Below are 17118 nucleotides of genomic sequence, written 5' to 3'. Positions count from 1 at the left end.
CTTCACGTCTCAAGCCAAACCTGAAGGTTTTCATGTCAGAGCTAAAGGAGTCTGCTGCTGCTGCATGTGGACAGGTCTGTTGGGGGGATTTCCTTGAATAAAGATGTTCCCTTTCAGTGAGCTTAGCACTTGAGCAGCACCAGCCACACAGCAGTCTCAGTCAATGCCCCAACTGGTCAAACATGCCCTGGCAATAGACCCCCCCATCCCACAGACCAACCTCACTCATTACAGGACACACTACGCACCCCAGCCTGCCCCCAACAGACTCTGTAGATAAGCTGAGGAAATGCAGGCACCAAGAGGGCAACTCAACCCACAGCAATGCCAGAGGTGGGGGATCCCAGCCCAGGGTGCAGAGGGGCAGCGAGGGCTTTGGGGGAGGTCTGCTGCCAAACAGGGCCTGCCACCGGCCCCCCACTCCAAGCAGAGAGACCAGTCCCCCTCCACACTGTCTGCAACACCTCATGTGTGACCCCAGAAGATCCCACAACACCCCCACCCATCCCATCCAGCCACTACATCAGGTTCCACAAGTCTCAGCTGCCCCTCCCACATGGCAAAAGAACCTCCAGGTTGTTGGTTTTTTTGCCAATTGAGGGATTTTTTTTTAAATTTGCTTCACAAAAGCTGGTAAAGATGAGGGATATTGCTTTTTCCCCCTCTGTATCAATAACTGTTTGCTTTCCTCCCCAAGCTCCACATTCACACCTGGCTTTTGCAACCCCCCCCCCCCCCCCCCCCCCCACCTGGCTTAGGCTTGTTATTGTTAGACTCCATAGAAGATGATCTAAAGCAACACGTCTACTTCTGTCTGCTTTTCCTTCATCATCACTTCTCTTCAATCTGCACGCTCAGCTTCATTGTGAGTCCAGCAGGTTGTGTTTTTTTCATCTCGGCTATGAAGCGGAAACTGAAACCCATAGATTCCTGCATCATTTTCTATGTAAAGGCAACAGGCAGCCGGGGCAGCCCCCATCGTTACTCCCTAATCAGGAAAAGCTTTGTTATTAAGTAGAGCTGCATCCAAAAAAGGAACTGGAAAAATTATGTAACTTTCTCAGTTAAAATTGGTTTATATTTGTTTAAATTGTTATTAAAAATTGGAGAAACTGTGTGTTTGTCTACTCTGGAGCCTAATGGAAGTGTGTGTTTTTCCAGCTCCTGCAGCCGCTTCATGAACACTTTATTTAATGAAATTCATCCTACAGCCGGGCCCAAAAAGCCTCAGCTGCAGCTTTATCCCTGTGTGACTCATAAACTCTCTGCAGCAACACAGACGCCGCTTGGCATCGCCTTCATAGACGCCGCTTGGCATCGCCTTGGCAACGGCTGCTGTCAGACCGGCGCCCACTTTCGGGATGAGGATCTTAAGCTCACCCACAGCCAGAAAAAATAGAAAATCTGCAAAGGTTTGAGGAAAACCTTTGGTTGAGACACTCTCAGCTGGTTTCCATCAGATCTTTGTGTTTCTGTTTTCAGTCCAGCCCGAGTTCAGGCCAGTGGACCGAGTTAAGGTTCCCCAGTTTAAAGTGTGCTCCTCTAAAAATCTTTCCCAAGTTTTTTTCAAAATGGCTGAATAATCAAGCTGCAGAGGAAACAAAAAAAGCCACATCAAGCTTTTTTAAATGAGTCTTAGACATTTGTAAAAGGACTTTAAGCCTTTCTGAGCCAGAAAGAGAAAAAACAAGGCAAACTTTCTTTAAATAACATAAAAAAGACAAGCAGATAAAATGACTACTTACTGAGATGCTGCTTTAGATGAAGAGCAGTTTTCTGTTATGTGTTATTTTTGCCTTGAATTATAATTTTTGTGTGAAAAAACAAGTTTAAGAGACAGTTTTACCTTAAATAATGAAAGACTTGGAGGCACCTAAAGCAGCTTGTGTGGTGTCTGTCCAATGTTTTTGAAGGTCTGGAGCTGAGTTTATAAGTGTTAAGAATTTAGTTCCAAGATGGAAAAGTGTTGTGAACCAATCCCGGCACATGTCTGAGGTCTCCAGCAGCCTCAGTGCAGCTCCGCTTTCAGCTGGTGTGTTGGTATGTGCGTGGTCCTCCAGCTGCTGAGTCTGCATGAACCCACAGAACCACCAGAACATTCAGACGGAACACTGGCTTCAGCTCTGCAAGGGTGCTTCCAGAACCAAACTCCCAACGTGTCGGCTTCAGAAAGCAAAAACAGAACCCCTGCAGTGGAACCAAGAGGGCCAGAAGACAAGTGTGGGTATCCAGGAACAGAACAAATACACACAGACATACACGCACAAACAACCATGCACCCAACACACACAGAGCTGTGCAAGGACAGAGACGCACACACACATGCACATATAAACAGAAAGACAAAGGAGCACGCATGCATCCACACAAAAACAAAAACTCACATACAAGCACACACAGACACACATACACACACACATACATATACACATATACACACACAGAGACACCTACACACAAAAACACACCCACATACACACACAGTCTCTTTTCAGTCAGACAACACATGCAGTATGGAAGATTTATTCCATATTTCTTTTAGTTTGGCATAAGGTTCCGTTCAGATGGATAAAACAAAGATCTCCAAAGAAAACTTTGGGTATTACACAACCCCCAACGGAGCTCACAGGTGGAAGCCGGGGATGACGAGGGCAGAGCTCGCGGAAATGGAAGAAAAGGATTGGACCGCACACCTGGAACCTGGAACTTAAGTTTGGGTGGCTGTGGTGCAGCGGCTGATCTCTGGTTGGAAGATCCCAGGGGGTATTCCAGGAAGCATGTTTAAACTACCCTGACTTTAACCCTGAACTCTGGCTGAAATCCACCTGAACTTGCTTACTCTGGGTATGTCGGTTCCAAAAGACCGGATATGAGTTATCGTAATTACGCTCCACTTGGTAACCCTGGGTTAATGCACGTGCACAGGAGGTACATACAGACATTCTCAATGGATCGCCGATTTCCGGAATTACCATGGAAAAGCGTGGAAAGAGAGCGCTACACTTCAGTGAGACGGAGTCTGAGATTTTAATGACAGCGCATGAAGATTATACGCCCATCAAAACAGTCATACGGCTGCATCATCAAAAAAAAAAAGTTTCTGCTTGGAGAAAAAGAACAGACAAAGTAAACACATGAGTTTCTATCTCATTTCTATTTTCATTGTGACGCATATACATATATATATAACTTATCCAACTTAAATTCATTCAATTGGTAACAAGTAATTAAGTTAAATTTATTCAACCTAATTTCTTATGTCTATCCTCAATATTTTTTTACAACTCAACTGTACATATTTATCTAACTAAATGTCATATTACTCCAATTCAATTAAATGTTTTTCCATCTTAATTTATTCTACTTCTTGAACTCTCATATGTCCAAGTTTGAGCCTGCAGATATTCTCATTTGTGTAGCAATAAAATGTATGAAACAAAATGGTTTTGCAACATTAAACTTTGCTATTTCTCTAACTTTAACATTTCATTAACAAGCACTATGGTGCTAAATAAACTCATCATCCTCTTCCTCGTGGTGCAGAAGGAATTTAACATAGTAGGACTAATAACTGGGCAAAACACAGTAAAACAACTAAACAACTAATCACATTTGGTCAAAAACCTACACTTACACCCAAATCCCTCCAGACAGACAAAGGGAATGGTATCCCAAAATTCTTTGTGGTGCCGCTCTAACAGCAGCACCAAAGTTACACCTACTTAATTAGTTTGAATGAAAGTAAAATTACTGTCTGAAAACTACGTGTTATTCTTAAGATGACTTAACAACAAAAAAGATTTTTAATTATCTTAACTGAAGCAAATAATTAAGTCAGATCAAAGTAAAAAGTTTATCTTTCCAACATCCATATGTGGTCTTATCACCCTCTCACGGTGGAAAAAGTATTATCTGAACTTCTTCATCCACTAAATCATCTTCAAATGGACACGCCATGCTGCTTCACCTCTCTGAAAACAAACTAACCTTCAACTAAACCTGCTCCAGACCAGGTTATGTTCAGAGCATGTGTTGCTTTGGGAACTTGACATACCCTGAAACATACCTCCATTTCTAGAACCGAAAGCTGAGGTTATCAACTTCCTTAGCCTCAAACTTACCTTGGGAGCTAGCATAACCTGCTTTCTGGAATACCCCCCTGGTGGACAGCAAAGCCGCCATTGGAGTGTGAATGTGTGTGAATGAGACCACAATTCAAGCATACACCATTTATCATTTTATGAAAAATGTTTTAAAATAGCTAACATAGGGCTGTGTGCTGATTAAACAGTTATCAATGAACCAAACAACATACACTAATCTAACACAACATGACTGTGTGAGAATCAGCTGCTGGAACGTGAAATAATGGAATCTCTCGTGGTTGTTCAGCCTGTTTCACGTCATTCTTTGATCAAACAAAACAGAACAACTAAACAAAGAACATTTTCACATTCAACCACTAAACTGGAAACTGAAAATCCTGGGGGTCAGAGATCTGAAACTGAGCATTTGGAACGTCTCGTCTTTTTTAACCACAGCTGGTCGGGTTTTTCTGCCATAATGCCTGTGTGGTGGTTAAGTAATCCATTCCTGCAGGATGAGCTGTGATTGCAGCCAATCAGAGGATGCGGGACATCTCCAGTTATTCTGATCTAAATGATCCTGCAGATGTGAGAGCACACAAGAGGTTGGGGAAAATGGGATGCTTCTTTTTCTCCCCAGGGCTTGGGGAGGTTGAAGATGTGCAGTCAGGATCCCGGTGGATTCTGGGAGTTACAACCATCGCATTTGCTTTCATCATGACTCAAAGCAGCCAGGCTCTGCAGCCTCCAGCCGAATGAGCTGAAGGATCCACTTTCTCCCAACATTAAGGGTCACTGGTTTCCTTCAGAAGACCTTCAGCTCAGTTGCAGGCTCCTCTCTGATTAACTGCAGCTGTGTTTGGAAAACTACTTCCAACTGGAACCATCTTTGTTTGCTTTTCTGGACTGCAGTTGTTTTGAGTACATTTGGATCTGACTGTGATCCTTTTAGATTGTAATGAAGTAAACAAAGTTTCAATGAATCCACTTTAGTGAGAAACTGGGCAGTAGCAGAGACGATCACTGAACTGGATGAACCATGACTGCGTGTTTACTGCAGTCCGGTTTAAAGTTACAGTGGGGGCACAGAAGCTGGGGTTGTGCTCAGATTAGATCCTCTGGAGAATCAAAACCCTGTTTGTGCTCATTTGGATGTGAAATTGATTTTAGAGGATTTAATTAGCTTTTGTTTGTGGTGAAGGTTTTCAGGAACTTTCACGTTTGGTTGGAACATGACTTTTACTTTTTCAGGACCTTATAGAAACTTAATCTCCTGACTTTCAGCAATGCAAGTTTGTCCTCCAAGCCTGAATATGTCCCAACCACTGCAAACTACTGAATCATCTCTTTTTGGTATCTACAGAGAACATTTCAGTGAGGCCAAATGAGAAGGAGTGGGTTCTGGGAAGTGTAGTTTTTATAGATGAACCTACATGTCAGTGACAGTTTCGTTCTACTCCAGGTCCTTCATCAAACCTGCACTTAGCCTGCAAACTCAAATAAAATCAACAAATGTATTCTAAATTAGAAAAATGGAGCCGTGCAAATGAAGAAAGTCCTTTGACCCAGATCTAAATAGCTGCTTTCAATGTATGCATGCAGCTGCCATGGAAAGCCTGATTTTAGAGACTGTGTGGAGCTGCAGCCATAATCTCCATCCAGACTGTCAGGACTCCAACATGTGAAGGTATCGAGCTGAAAGCACCTGGGAGCGAATGCGTGGACGTCAAGGAGAGAGAAGCCAGTCTTTGTCCGAGGTCTTTGGATGCTTGCTTATGGTTGACCTGGATTTAGAAGGGCAAGAGTTCTCCACACGACCATGAGGTGACTTGAAATGTCACACCAGGCATTAGTGGGCTTCGCTGTGAACCATCTGTGTGTGTGTGTGTGTGGGGGGGGGCAGCTATAGGGTTATGTGAGGGATGCAGAGATTTTCTCAGTGTCAAATTATAGTGCAAAGAAATCCCACAGGGCCATGGTGGGGCACAGTGTGGTGCTTTTGTTGCTCCTGTCTGAGTGGCAGCGGGACCACGGAGACGCCGGGTAAACCTTCAGACTGTGGGGACATGAGCAGACGAGATGGCAGCGAGCCACAGAAACGGAGGAATACATCAGGAACTGTTCAAAGTGAACGAGTTTGGCTTCAGAGCAAAGAGGATGATGAAACAAACTAGAACAAATTAAGGTAAATCTGCAGATGATAGAAGAATGAAAGGAAGACTTTGAAGGACTGCATTGTTCTCTGATGTAAATGTTTACAGCTTCATGGCTGGAGGTGTAACAGAAACCCAGGAAGCAGACGCCCGAGGGGCATCTGTGACATCATGACCCTCAGTGAATGTCAGCTTCTTTACCTGTTTAGTCGTTCTCCTCCCACTCAAGTGTCAAACTTCTTCTCATGCATTTGATGGATTTGATCCTGTTAGATTTTGCGGCGTTGCTTGTTCTGGATAAACTCTGATTTACGCAGAGGGGTTTGTTGATTTATTCAAATAGATCAAGATGATCAGATGAGGAACGGACGATGCTGCTTGATCTCTTTCCAGATTTCCTTTCCAGTTTCAGTAGCAGAGAATCAATCTGGTGCTGCTTCAAAGCCAGGCTCCAAGATCTTGATCTTTCTGTCAGGGGTTAGTTGATTTATTGAATGAAGTGTCTCCTTTATGTGGATCTCTCAAAACAGGATTGCCCACTGCTTCGCGCAGCATTCTGCAGAGGTCAGCAGGTCCTCTCTGAGCTACGGGATACATGACCCATAGATGTTCCTCCACAGATGGAAGGAAGAACGGCGGCAGCAAAACAGGAGTCCTCGCCGGCAAATGTTAGGGAACATTCTGAGAAAGTGGCGCGATGAATGCAGTGACTCAGCAGATCAGACGCAGATTTAGCTTCCTGTTGTTGCGTCTTCTTTTATGCCGGTGTTATTGTTGACGTCTGCTGCCATGTTTGTCGTCTGGACGACTCTTTCATTCAGGTTATTGGCACAAAGTCGAAACAGTTGCAGGAAAAGAATAATAAAATGTTCAGAGCCCCACCCCACGAATCCTACTGGAACCAACAGTGACCTAATCATTGACTGTACATGAGAACTGGACTGTGTTTAAACGGGACACCTGCTCGCATCACTTTTTCAAATTAATGTTTTATACTCCATATAAAGGAGCACCAGTCCACATTTGACTGAGAACCAATGACTTGTTCAGAGTGAATTTTAAATGTGCAACATTCTCACTTTTAACAAGCTAAAATAAGAAGCAATGGAGAAAGAAAAACTGCTTGTAATGAGATGCTAACCTGCCTTATCACTGGCTTTTCTAAAAAGGAAGAAACATTTATCCATCCACCCACACATTTATTCATCCATCCATCCATCCATCCATCCATCCACCCACACATTTATTCATCCTTTCATTCATCCATTTATTCATCCATCCATCCATCCATCCATCCATCCATCCATCCATCCATCCATCCATCCATCCATCCATCCATCCATCCATCCATCCATCCATCCATCCATCCATCCATCTATTCATCCATTCATCCATCCATCCATCCATCCATCCACCCACACATCCATTTATTCATCCATCCATCCATCCATCCATCCATCCATCCATCCATCCATCCATCCATCCATCCATCCATCCATCCATCCATCCATCCATCCATCCATCCATCCGTCTTCTAAACCTGTTTTGTCTCTTTCGGGGTCACGGGGATGCCGGAGCCTCTCCTGCCACTCGTGGGCGAAGGCAGACTACACCCTGCACAGGTCGCCAGTCTGACTGTTTGGTTCATGGTCTCCTGTGTTTGAGTTCTGCCATGCATTTAAAAATAACCAGGTTAAAAGTCAGCGCAGTGACTGGACTTCTATTGTCTCTGCTGTGTTTTCATTGTGGCGACTGTAGCAGTGGATTTTTACATGAATCTGTCTCAGACAGCCTGAGCTTCTCCCTGAGGCAACTGTCAGTGTGCAGAATGTCAGAAAGTCTCTCTGCAAGCCTCAGCTTGGCTCCTGGTAGCTTTTAGCAGCAGTTTCCTTCTCCCTCTTCCTGAAGTCGACTCAGGACATATTTAGTCAGCGGCTGTGAGCCGATGGTCTTTCTACAGTTTTATCCACAGCTCATCAGCGAAGGTGAAGGTTGGCTCATGAGTTGAAGCTTTCTGCTGTTTCCTTTTTGCATTGACAGGTTTGGACCTGATCTCACCTTGTTCTGCCTGAGGATCTCATTGTGGAGCTGGAAAATCCCCTGTATGACATTTAGCAAAACCATGTACTGGTAGATGTGTGTCAAAATCTGAAGGACCCTTCCTTTGAAATAAAAACACAAACTGTGTGAATCACAGCTCAGCTGCATCTCGGGCTCCGGCTAAGCGGAACATATAAAAATCATCCACAGACCAAAGAATTCTGGGAAGCCCAGATTTGAGAAGGTAAACTTCAGCCAACAATGCTGAAGGTCTGTGATTTAAAGGCCGTTCACCTCCACAACAGTTATGTTTCACAGAGCTGGATTACATGTTTGCTGCAGGTTCCTTTAGACGTATCCGCTGTTGGAATGAAAACCGGGTCCCACCCAAAAACAGAGTTAGGTGATGTCAAAATGTCTGCAAATGTCTCAGAGGAGAACTCATTTTCATGGAAAAGTGCATGAATGGTTTTCCATACTTATGCTGTGCATGAATGCAGGCTGCAGTTTGTTTCCCACCCCTCCATCTGCTGCAGACCTGGAATATAATCCAGATTAATTCACACGAATCCCCCCGACTCACACAACACCCACCCACACTGGAGCACTCATTATACTGTGCAAATAGACTCACAATCACATCTGAGTGAGCTCCCCCAGTCCTGCTGCGAGGCCACACCAACTCACACACACATTTGTGCAGCAACACAATGACGCAATCTGGGTCAGGGCTGCTGATTTTCGGATTGACACATCCGTCTGGGTGACCCAGTGGCCACCATCAAAGCGCTGCGCTGATTTTCTCTGGAAGATGATGTGTGAGAGGATTAAGCACCCATTGTGTGTCAGCGAGGAGATGAAGACAGCCTTTGTCTGTGGAACCACCACTGTGTGTTGGTGTGTATGTGTGTGTCTGACCTCCAAAGCCCGGCCTCATTGCGAAGTCATGCTCCTCGATCCTCAGCAGTTGTTCACTTTTGATCAACAGTGTTTTGGTGCTGTCCTGCCTCTTCAGCTTATAGTCAATGCGCCTGTGAAGACCACACACACACACACACACACACACACACACACACGCCATGTTGTGACAGATTACTTTCATTAAAGCTGTAATTGCATGTTGTGATCAGAGTAATTTGCTGTGTGTGAGCATCCTGCTGTCCTTCTTCCAGAGCTCATTTAACGGCGTCTCATCTCAGCGAGAACATGCCTGTTCAGTGGGATGCAGCACGGCCGATCCAACCACCTCTGTTCCCCTAAATCACACACATCACGGGTCTGACAAGCATCCTGCTCCTCTTCTTCATCTAAGTATGTATAATTTCCTCCAAACTGTTGAAGCATTGACACTTATGTCTGACGGGGCTGAAGGGACATCAGCTGAGAGGCTTTTTCTTTCAGGTGAAACGGAGGAAAAACTCATTTGTTGAACAATTTTACAAACATTTAACTTTCAGACAGAAGAGGACGGCAATCACACACATTACTTCACTTTTGTAAACAGTAAAATTTCATTAGATTTCAAGTCAAAGATGAAACATTTGATAAATGCTCAATTTAAGCACATGTTTAATATTTAAGCATTTCTCTTTTATGCAGTATTCAGTGATGGAATATTATTTATATAAAACAGGGCAAATTGAAGAAGAGTCCCCAAAATAAAAGACCCCTCTCTGTGATGAAAAGTTCTCAGTGTTTTTGCTGCTGCTTTGTGTTTACAATGAGCCCACATTTACCTACAAACTGCAAGGATGAGCACAGATCAGAAGTTCCTTTTTCAACATAAAAGCCCTCCTTGTCCTGCAGCATTTCACCCGCACACATCCTCCCCCTCTCTGTCAATACCTCCCTGAAAAACGGCAGCGTTCCGGGAAAGTTTGCTCAAACCACCTGGAGGTCACCAACAGCAGGTGAGTCACTGATATTATACCTGCACATGCACATGCACATGCACATGCAGGGCACCTTCAGCTTCCAGAAACATTGCTTCACACTCTGGGCGTTCAAATACCCTCAACAAACCTTTTTCTGAGAGTTTCATTTCTTTCTGCTCAGCCTTTAATTGTGCAGCAGCGAGCTGGTTTCCACACCTCAGTCTGTCCTTCAGACAGCTGGGAACAGAATCTCTTCTCAGAGGCAGGAAATACTTGACCCTCCTCTTGGTTTGAAGGAGAACTGATGGGAGGTCAGTTTAGTCAGTTGAGTCCCTATTTACTCCTTTTAGCCCAAAGTCACCTCTGTGGATAAAACCCAAAACCACTTCAAAAGCTTGAGATTTTTATACATGTGAGATAAAAACTTTGACTGACTGAAATCCTCAGTGATGGAGTATAAACTTCAAACTGTTCCAAAATCTGCCTTTAGTTTGTCCTGCTTGTTTTAACAGATTTTTAATCTGGACTGATGGCAGAGGGGAGGCTGGTTTCAAATGGATCCACTATCCAGAGGGGGGGATCAGTCTGTCCATCTGTGAACAGTGTCTCATTCAAAGTGCAAATATAGCATATATTAAATGAAATCAATAACATACATGACAAAGTTTCCTACATCCCAGTCATGTTTGAACGGTTTAGAACCAGTTTTGGATTTCTGCTGCATCTTATTTCAATCTTTCACAGAAACAGTGGATCAAGTTTCAGGTTTCAGCTAAACAGACAAAACTGCAAAAGATGAGAATGTGAGAAACGGCCAAAGGTAAATACAGCCGAGACTCTGCAAACTGCCTCGTCCTGAAAAGATTTGGTTTCAAAGAGACTCTCCCGGCTCAGGTAGATCTGTGGCGGCCAATGAGCTTTGAGGGGGAATGATGACATGATGACCCCCCCCCCCCCCCCCCCCCACACACACACACACACTCCTGTAAACACAGCTAAGGAAAGCGGCTGAACAAAGTAAAACAGAGAAGAGAGTTTACACAACTCTGAAGTTACAGCATTTCACAACTCAAACACAAGAGTGACATTAGGAAAATAGTAAAAGCATTCAGGGGACACGACTGTCAGAATTCGTGTTTTTCTCCCAGTTTATTGTCATTCCAGTAAGAAAAACTAAAGTAGAAATAGAAAATGATGTAAACAAGTGCCTGTATGGCTTTAGGTGATCTTCTTCTCCATGCTGACTCTGGAGTGTTGACAACTGTGAACGCTCACCTGGATTCTGAAGGTGAGTCAAGCAAATAAGAATGAAGGTCACCTTTGCAAATGAACTGTGACGTGAAGATGGACCGCAGCATCCTTTTCTGGGTCACGGGGGGGACATGTACCCTGTCTGGCAAAGGCAAAGTACACTCTGCACTGTGAATCCGAACAGTGCAATGAGCTCAAACGTTTTATAATCATAGAACTCAAAAGAAGCATCTAAATTAAGTCAGCGTAAAACCTATAAGCCAGTTCCACTTTAGCTATACTGGAAGAAGAGATTTTGAGTAAATTAAACCTTGGTGCCAAAACTTGTAATTGAAGAGACGTGATTGCGCCAATAGGTCAATTGGCAATTCTAAATTGTCTCTAAATGGGTGTGTGATTGTGGCCCTGCAGCAGACTGGTCACCTGTCCAGGATGCCCCCTGCCTTTGCCCACAGGTGGCTGGGATAGGCTCCAGCAGCCCTTTGACCCCGAAAGGGACAAAACGGGTTCAAAAGATGACTGGAAATGTTTTTGAGTTAATGAAGTTATGCATTAAGGTTTAATAAAATAATAACATGCTAGTTTAGTAAAGTAAAAATCTAAAACTTAATTAAATAAAAAGTCCTAGTTTAAATTTATTTGAAGTTTTATTTTATTCAACTCAAACATTCTAAGTTCTTATTAACTTATAATTTGTAAGTAGGATAACTTAAAAAATATTGGGTAATCAGTTTCATCATAAATTGTGAGTTCACTGAGCCTGAACAGGGGGCCACTCTCTCACACACAATCACACCCAGGGACCATTTAGAGTCATCAATCAAACTTGTTTTAGGACTGTGGGAGGACGCTGAGTCTGTAGAGAAAACTCATACATTCACGGGGAGAACAGACAAGCCCCACACAGAAAAAACCCAGGCAGGATCCAAATAGTGGTGCACGTAAATTTGAAGTTTTGAATTTTAGTTTCTCTGCTTTAATTTCCCCTTTCTGGAGGTAAAATAAGCCTATTTAAAAAATATGGAACAAATAAAAATTAATGAAGAGCAGCAATGTTGAAGGGTGTGTCTCATCTTTGTCTCCAATAGTTGAAGTTAAAAACGCTGGACGTCTACATTTTTTGATTATATGAGCTCATGCTTGTGGTTAACTTCTTTAAACTATTAACGCATGTTGACTCTCTTTTAAAGCAAAGAAACATCCAAACCTCACAACAAAGAGTTAAATGTCAGCCTCTGCAACAGCACATTCCTGCATTCCTGTCCTGAAGCAACAGAAACAGACGTGCAGCCACGAAAACTCATGTGACATTCAGAGAAAAAACACACCGACAGAAGACTGCCAGCATGCAATTAGACGTCATAAAACATCTCAGCTGTGAAATGCTTGCATGAAGTAGAAATGACTTTAGGGCTGCACAGTGGTGTAGTGGTCGGCACTCTCGCCTCACAGAAAAAGTCTCAGCTGGGTCCTTTCTGTACGTCCAACCTGGAGGCAGATGGACTACAGCAGCAGAAGACCACACCGGGTACCATTGCTGTCAGCGAAGAACAGGAAACTGAGGCTACAATTCATACAGACTCGCTAAAACTGGACCATAGAAGATGGAAAAACGTTGTCTGCTCTGATGAGTCTCCATTCCTGCTGCCACATTCAGATGGTGGGGTCAGAATTTGGTGTCCACAACATGAAAGCACCGATCCATCCTGCCTTGTATCAACGGTTCAGGCTGGTGGTAGTGGTGGTGTCATAGTGTGGGGGATATCTTATTGGCACACTTTGGCCCCATTAGTACCAATTGAGCATGGTTCCAACGCCACATTCTACCTGAGTATTGTTGCTGACCATGTCGATCACGTTATGACCACAGTGTTCCATCTTCTGAGGCTACTGCCAGCAGGATAAGGCGTCATGTCATAAAGCTGGAATCATCTCAGACTGGTTTCTAGAACATGACAATGAGTTCTCTGGACTCATTGTCATTGTCATCCTTGGTGGCTTGTTGAATCAATGCCTGAAGAGTTCTGAAGAGAGGGTCCAACCCAGTACCAGCAAGGAGGACCTAATAAAGTGGCTGGTGAGTGTAAATATATATTAGCAGAAATAACTAACACTTGGTAGAAGGACGAGCTTCTGAGCTTTAAATCTGAAGGACTCGTTAAGGTTTGACCAACCGTCAGTGATATCAGCAGCAGGTTTCTCTTTCTCCATGAGTCTCTTTAGACACTCATGGAAGGAAAGACTCAAATGTTTGAAAGACATCAGAGTTTGTTTGGCCAGAACATTCAAGATTTTTGCTTGATTGTGAGCAAATGGTTTACTTTTCCGTTGAAACTGCAGGTTGGTAAATATTACTTTGTCAAGTTTCCTTTTTTCTTTTAAAGAGCAGTTTGTAAACATAAACAAAAAGCTTCATATATAGTTGGTTAAAAAAGTAGAACACAGCCAGGACAGTTTTCCCAAACCTCACCCAGAAAACTACCAAATCCTCTTAATTTGAAAATTTCAACAAAAGAAGCCACTTTAATGAAGCCATGGCGTTCTCGCCGTGCTGCTCCCAGAGGAGTGATCATTTTTGCTGCCTCTGATCCGCCTCCAGAGGTTTACTGTGGAACAAAGATGCCCATAGGGACACATGGAAATCCCTGAAGGAGAATCGGCCAGTATACTGTAAAAACAAAACCCCTTAGAAAGAAGTCAAAAATTCTTACCTCAGTGGCAGATTTATTCTGGTCACTAAAACACGTTTTCTCAAACTAAGATTATATTTCTTTTGATTTTTTTTTCTTGCAAAACAGAAAAAAGAACATTTTTCCTGAAACAAACTTTGTAAATCCTGTTTGAAGGAGATTGATTTTCCTGACAAGTTTGTCAGTGGTTGTTTGAAGACTAAAGGATTTCTGACAGTAACTCAGGTGATTTTCTTTACATTTTTAAGTATTACAATCATGATTACCAGCAGAAGATGTTGATTCATGTTCTAAATGAGAAAAAAACTCAGAAATGTGATCCTCCATGGATGCCAAACTGCACACAGATGTAGATCAAAAGGCCATCTTCTCTGTCACTAGGACTGTCCGGTCTGTGTGAAGAGGAATGTGAAGTGGACAAGGACGGCTCACTAATGAGAGATGTGTAATTGGAGGATCTGACACAAATGCTATCCCATGATGCATTAAGGTGTATGGCTCTACAAGGTACAAAGAGCCTGTTTTGATCCATATGTTTGAAGAATGTAAAGCATGTTGGTTTTTGTTTTATCCATCAACGCTCGTGCTCGAACATGAGCAGAACGTGTCACTCGTCACTCACAGCTCCGACTGAGAGGCGCACAGAGTTCACAACCCAAAAATGAAAAGAAGTCACAAGTTCCCTTTGATCATGCTGAAGTTCATGAAAACATGTACCTAAAAAACATCTCTCTGCTTCTTTCTGCTACTTTCAACTCACTGCAAAAATGAAAAAAAAAAAAAAATTCAATCAAAGAAGAGATCAAAGTAACTTGACTTTCATCCTTTTTTAACCAGTTTGTGGTGTTTTAACTTCCTGTTTCATCAGGAGAAAAGCTTTTAGCCAGTGTCCAGCAGCTGTGTCTCACTTTATAGATCAATACATTGGATCTGCTCCGTAAACAGCTGGTTGGGCAGTAAAGTCCAGTTTACTTTCAGTTGTCTTTATCTCAGTTCTGTCACTGCTTGTGCTCATGCTTCCCATTTCTGCAACACATGACTGATGCAACACAAAGAAAATCCTAACAAGAAGCCTCCATTGACAGACAGGAACAGAAGTGAGCCTGCCTCCACTTGACTCAGTTTTTGGTTTTGAGTTTCTTTAGACATTCTTTTTTTTAAATGTGTCTGTTTGCCTCTCCATTGACAGTTTCATCAAAGCTTCAATGCAGAAATTACTTTAGATACCAGGGGTATTTAGCCTTGCATGGAGTTTACCACCCACTTTGGACTGCAGGGTCAAACAACCTGACGCTAAGAGACCGGACACCAGCGCCACTGACATTGGCCTCACACCGTGAAAGAAGGACTTAGGCCCCCATGCAACACCGGGCAAGAGGTCCTCCATATGCCGCAGTTTCCTCCTTTAGCTCACTCTGCTCACTCTTGATCAGGTATCACAGTAGGACAAGGACTCTTGGTGTGTCAGAGTCTGCAGTTAGTCCATCAGCTCCTCTGCTTTGATTCTCCTCCCACTTAAGTTTTGTTCAGCTGAAGTTCATTTGTTCAGTCACAGTAAATGTTTGCCATCAGTGAGTAAACGGTGGTCAGACAAATCACTATTTTAACGTGTTGTTCAGTTTCCTGCAGCAGCTTCAGTCAAACCAACTCAGCATCTAATGACAAACTTTAATTTGTAAAAGATTTCACGTCTGCTTCTATTTTACATGAAAACATTCAAACTGAGACCCGTAAACCATTATTTCACTTCTCAGACCGTCCAGATTCTTTTGGAGTAAACCAGGAGAACGTTACTGATCGGGCTCATTTATGGTGGAGTCTGCAGTTTTTAGATGAAAATAAAAGCCTCTTCTTTACATAAAGATTGATTTGATTCACAGAAACGGTGATGTTCAAATGCTGTTTAACCACTAAAGGACAATAAAGAATAGAAAAATAAAAGTCTCACATCATGGCAGACAGCCGTGTGAAATTTGATTAGGCTGCCAAATGAAGATTAGCATGTTGTTGATAGGCTTAATCAGCTGTGTGTGAAGTCGTTTGGCAACCATGTGAGACTGACAGACGTGAAGTGGAAAAGTGCTGCAGTCCAGCTTCAACAGCTGCTGAAGCTAATTCTGCCCTGGATGTGTTTAAAGAACAGAGAGACACGAGAGAACGTCTGCAGACCCGAAAGAAACGGGCAGCAGAGAGCAGCGCTGATGTTTGCTTGGATAAAAGGTTTAAGGAGGAAGGATTTCATCTGGTGTCATTTTCTAACCTGCTTTAAATGTAACCATCTTTCATTTCAAAGCAGAAGCAACATTTCCATCAACATCTAGACATTTCTGCTAACATGAAAACGTTGAGAACTGCAGGCCCGCTCAGGTAGAGAAGACAGGAAACGTGTGTCTCACCCGCCAAACTTGAACTTGCTCTTCTCCCCGAGGAAGACCTCTTTGTGCTTCCTGCGGCTGGTGCTGCGACCGGCAGTCGCTATGGCAACGAAGCTGGCCACAGCCAGAGCCAGGCAGCTCATCGCGTCCACCTTCATTGCTCACAGATTTCTTTGAAGGAGCGGATGCAACTCCAGCATCTCCACCACATCAAGCTCCATGCTCCCCCTCCAGCCCCTGGCAGGGCGACCACATCGAAGCCGCTGCCTCCGGGATACGGCTGGACCTCCGAGACGAAAAGCCAGAGACGTGGAAGTTTTCCTCACAGCTCTGCAGGGCAGCTATTCAGTCCTCAGCTCCGGTCTGCTCGTTCCTCCTTCTGGATCTGTCGGCTTTGGTCTGCGGTTTTGTGGTTCCATCGCTGATTAAAATCGATATGAATCTATTCGTCGTGGTGATAGAGGAATGACACTAATTCCACAATAATCCTCTTATCTTTGGCCACAGAAATCTTTCACTAACCTACAAACAGTCTCTCACACACACACACATCAGTAATCAGGATTTTCCCAGCAGCACAATGAAAAAACAGCCACCTGATAATCTGAGCTTTGGCCGCACCTTTGCTGCACGTGTGTGTGTGTGTGTGT

General features: G+C 43.5%; 2 protein-coding genes across 2 annotated transcripts in view; both read right to left on the bottom strand.

Moving 5' to 3' along the window:
- Positions 1–17118, bottom strand: part of LOC105353610 (hemicentin-1-like) — a 703897-nt gene that overhangs the window by 449005 nt on the left and 237774 nt on the right. The window lies entirely within an intron of this gene.
- The window catches only part of LOC101173583 (gamma-aminobutyric acid receptor subunit rho-3), a 27195-nt gene extending 10077 nt beyond the window's left edge, over positions 1–17118 (bottom strand). Inside the window, exons 1-2 of the mRNA XM_004080797.4 lie at positions 16490–17118; positions 9197–9309 (exon numbers count right to left, since the gene is read on the bottom strand). Coding sequence (XP_004080845.1) covers positions 9197–9309; positions 16490–16626 — 250 coding nt within the window. The 5' untranslated portion in view covers positions 16627–17118. The remainder of the gene's footprint in view (positions 1–9196; positions 9310–16489) is intronic.

This window comes from Oryzias latipes, chromosome 20 (genome assembly GCF_002234675.1).
Source record: "Oryzias latipes chromosome 20, ASM223467v1".
NCBI classification, from domain to species: domain Eukaryota; kingdom Metazoa; phylum Chordata; class Actinopteri; order Beloniformes; family Adrianichthyidae; genus Oryzias; species Oryzias latipes.
The sequence above is the reverse complement of the archived record's forward strand: the minus strand, read 5'-3'. Positions and strand labels throughout refer to the sequence as shown.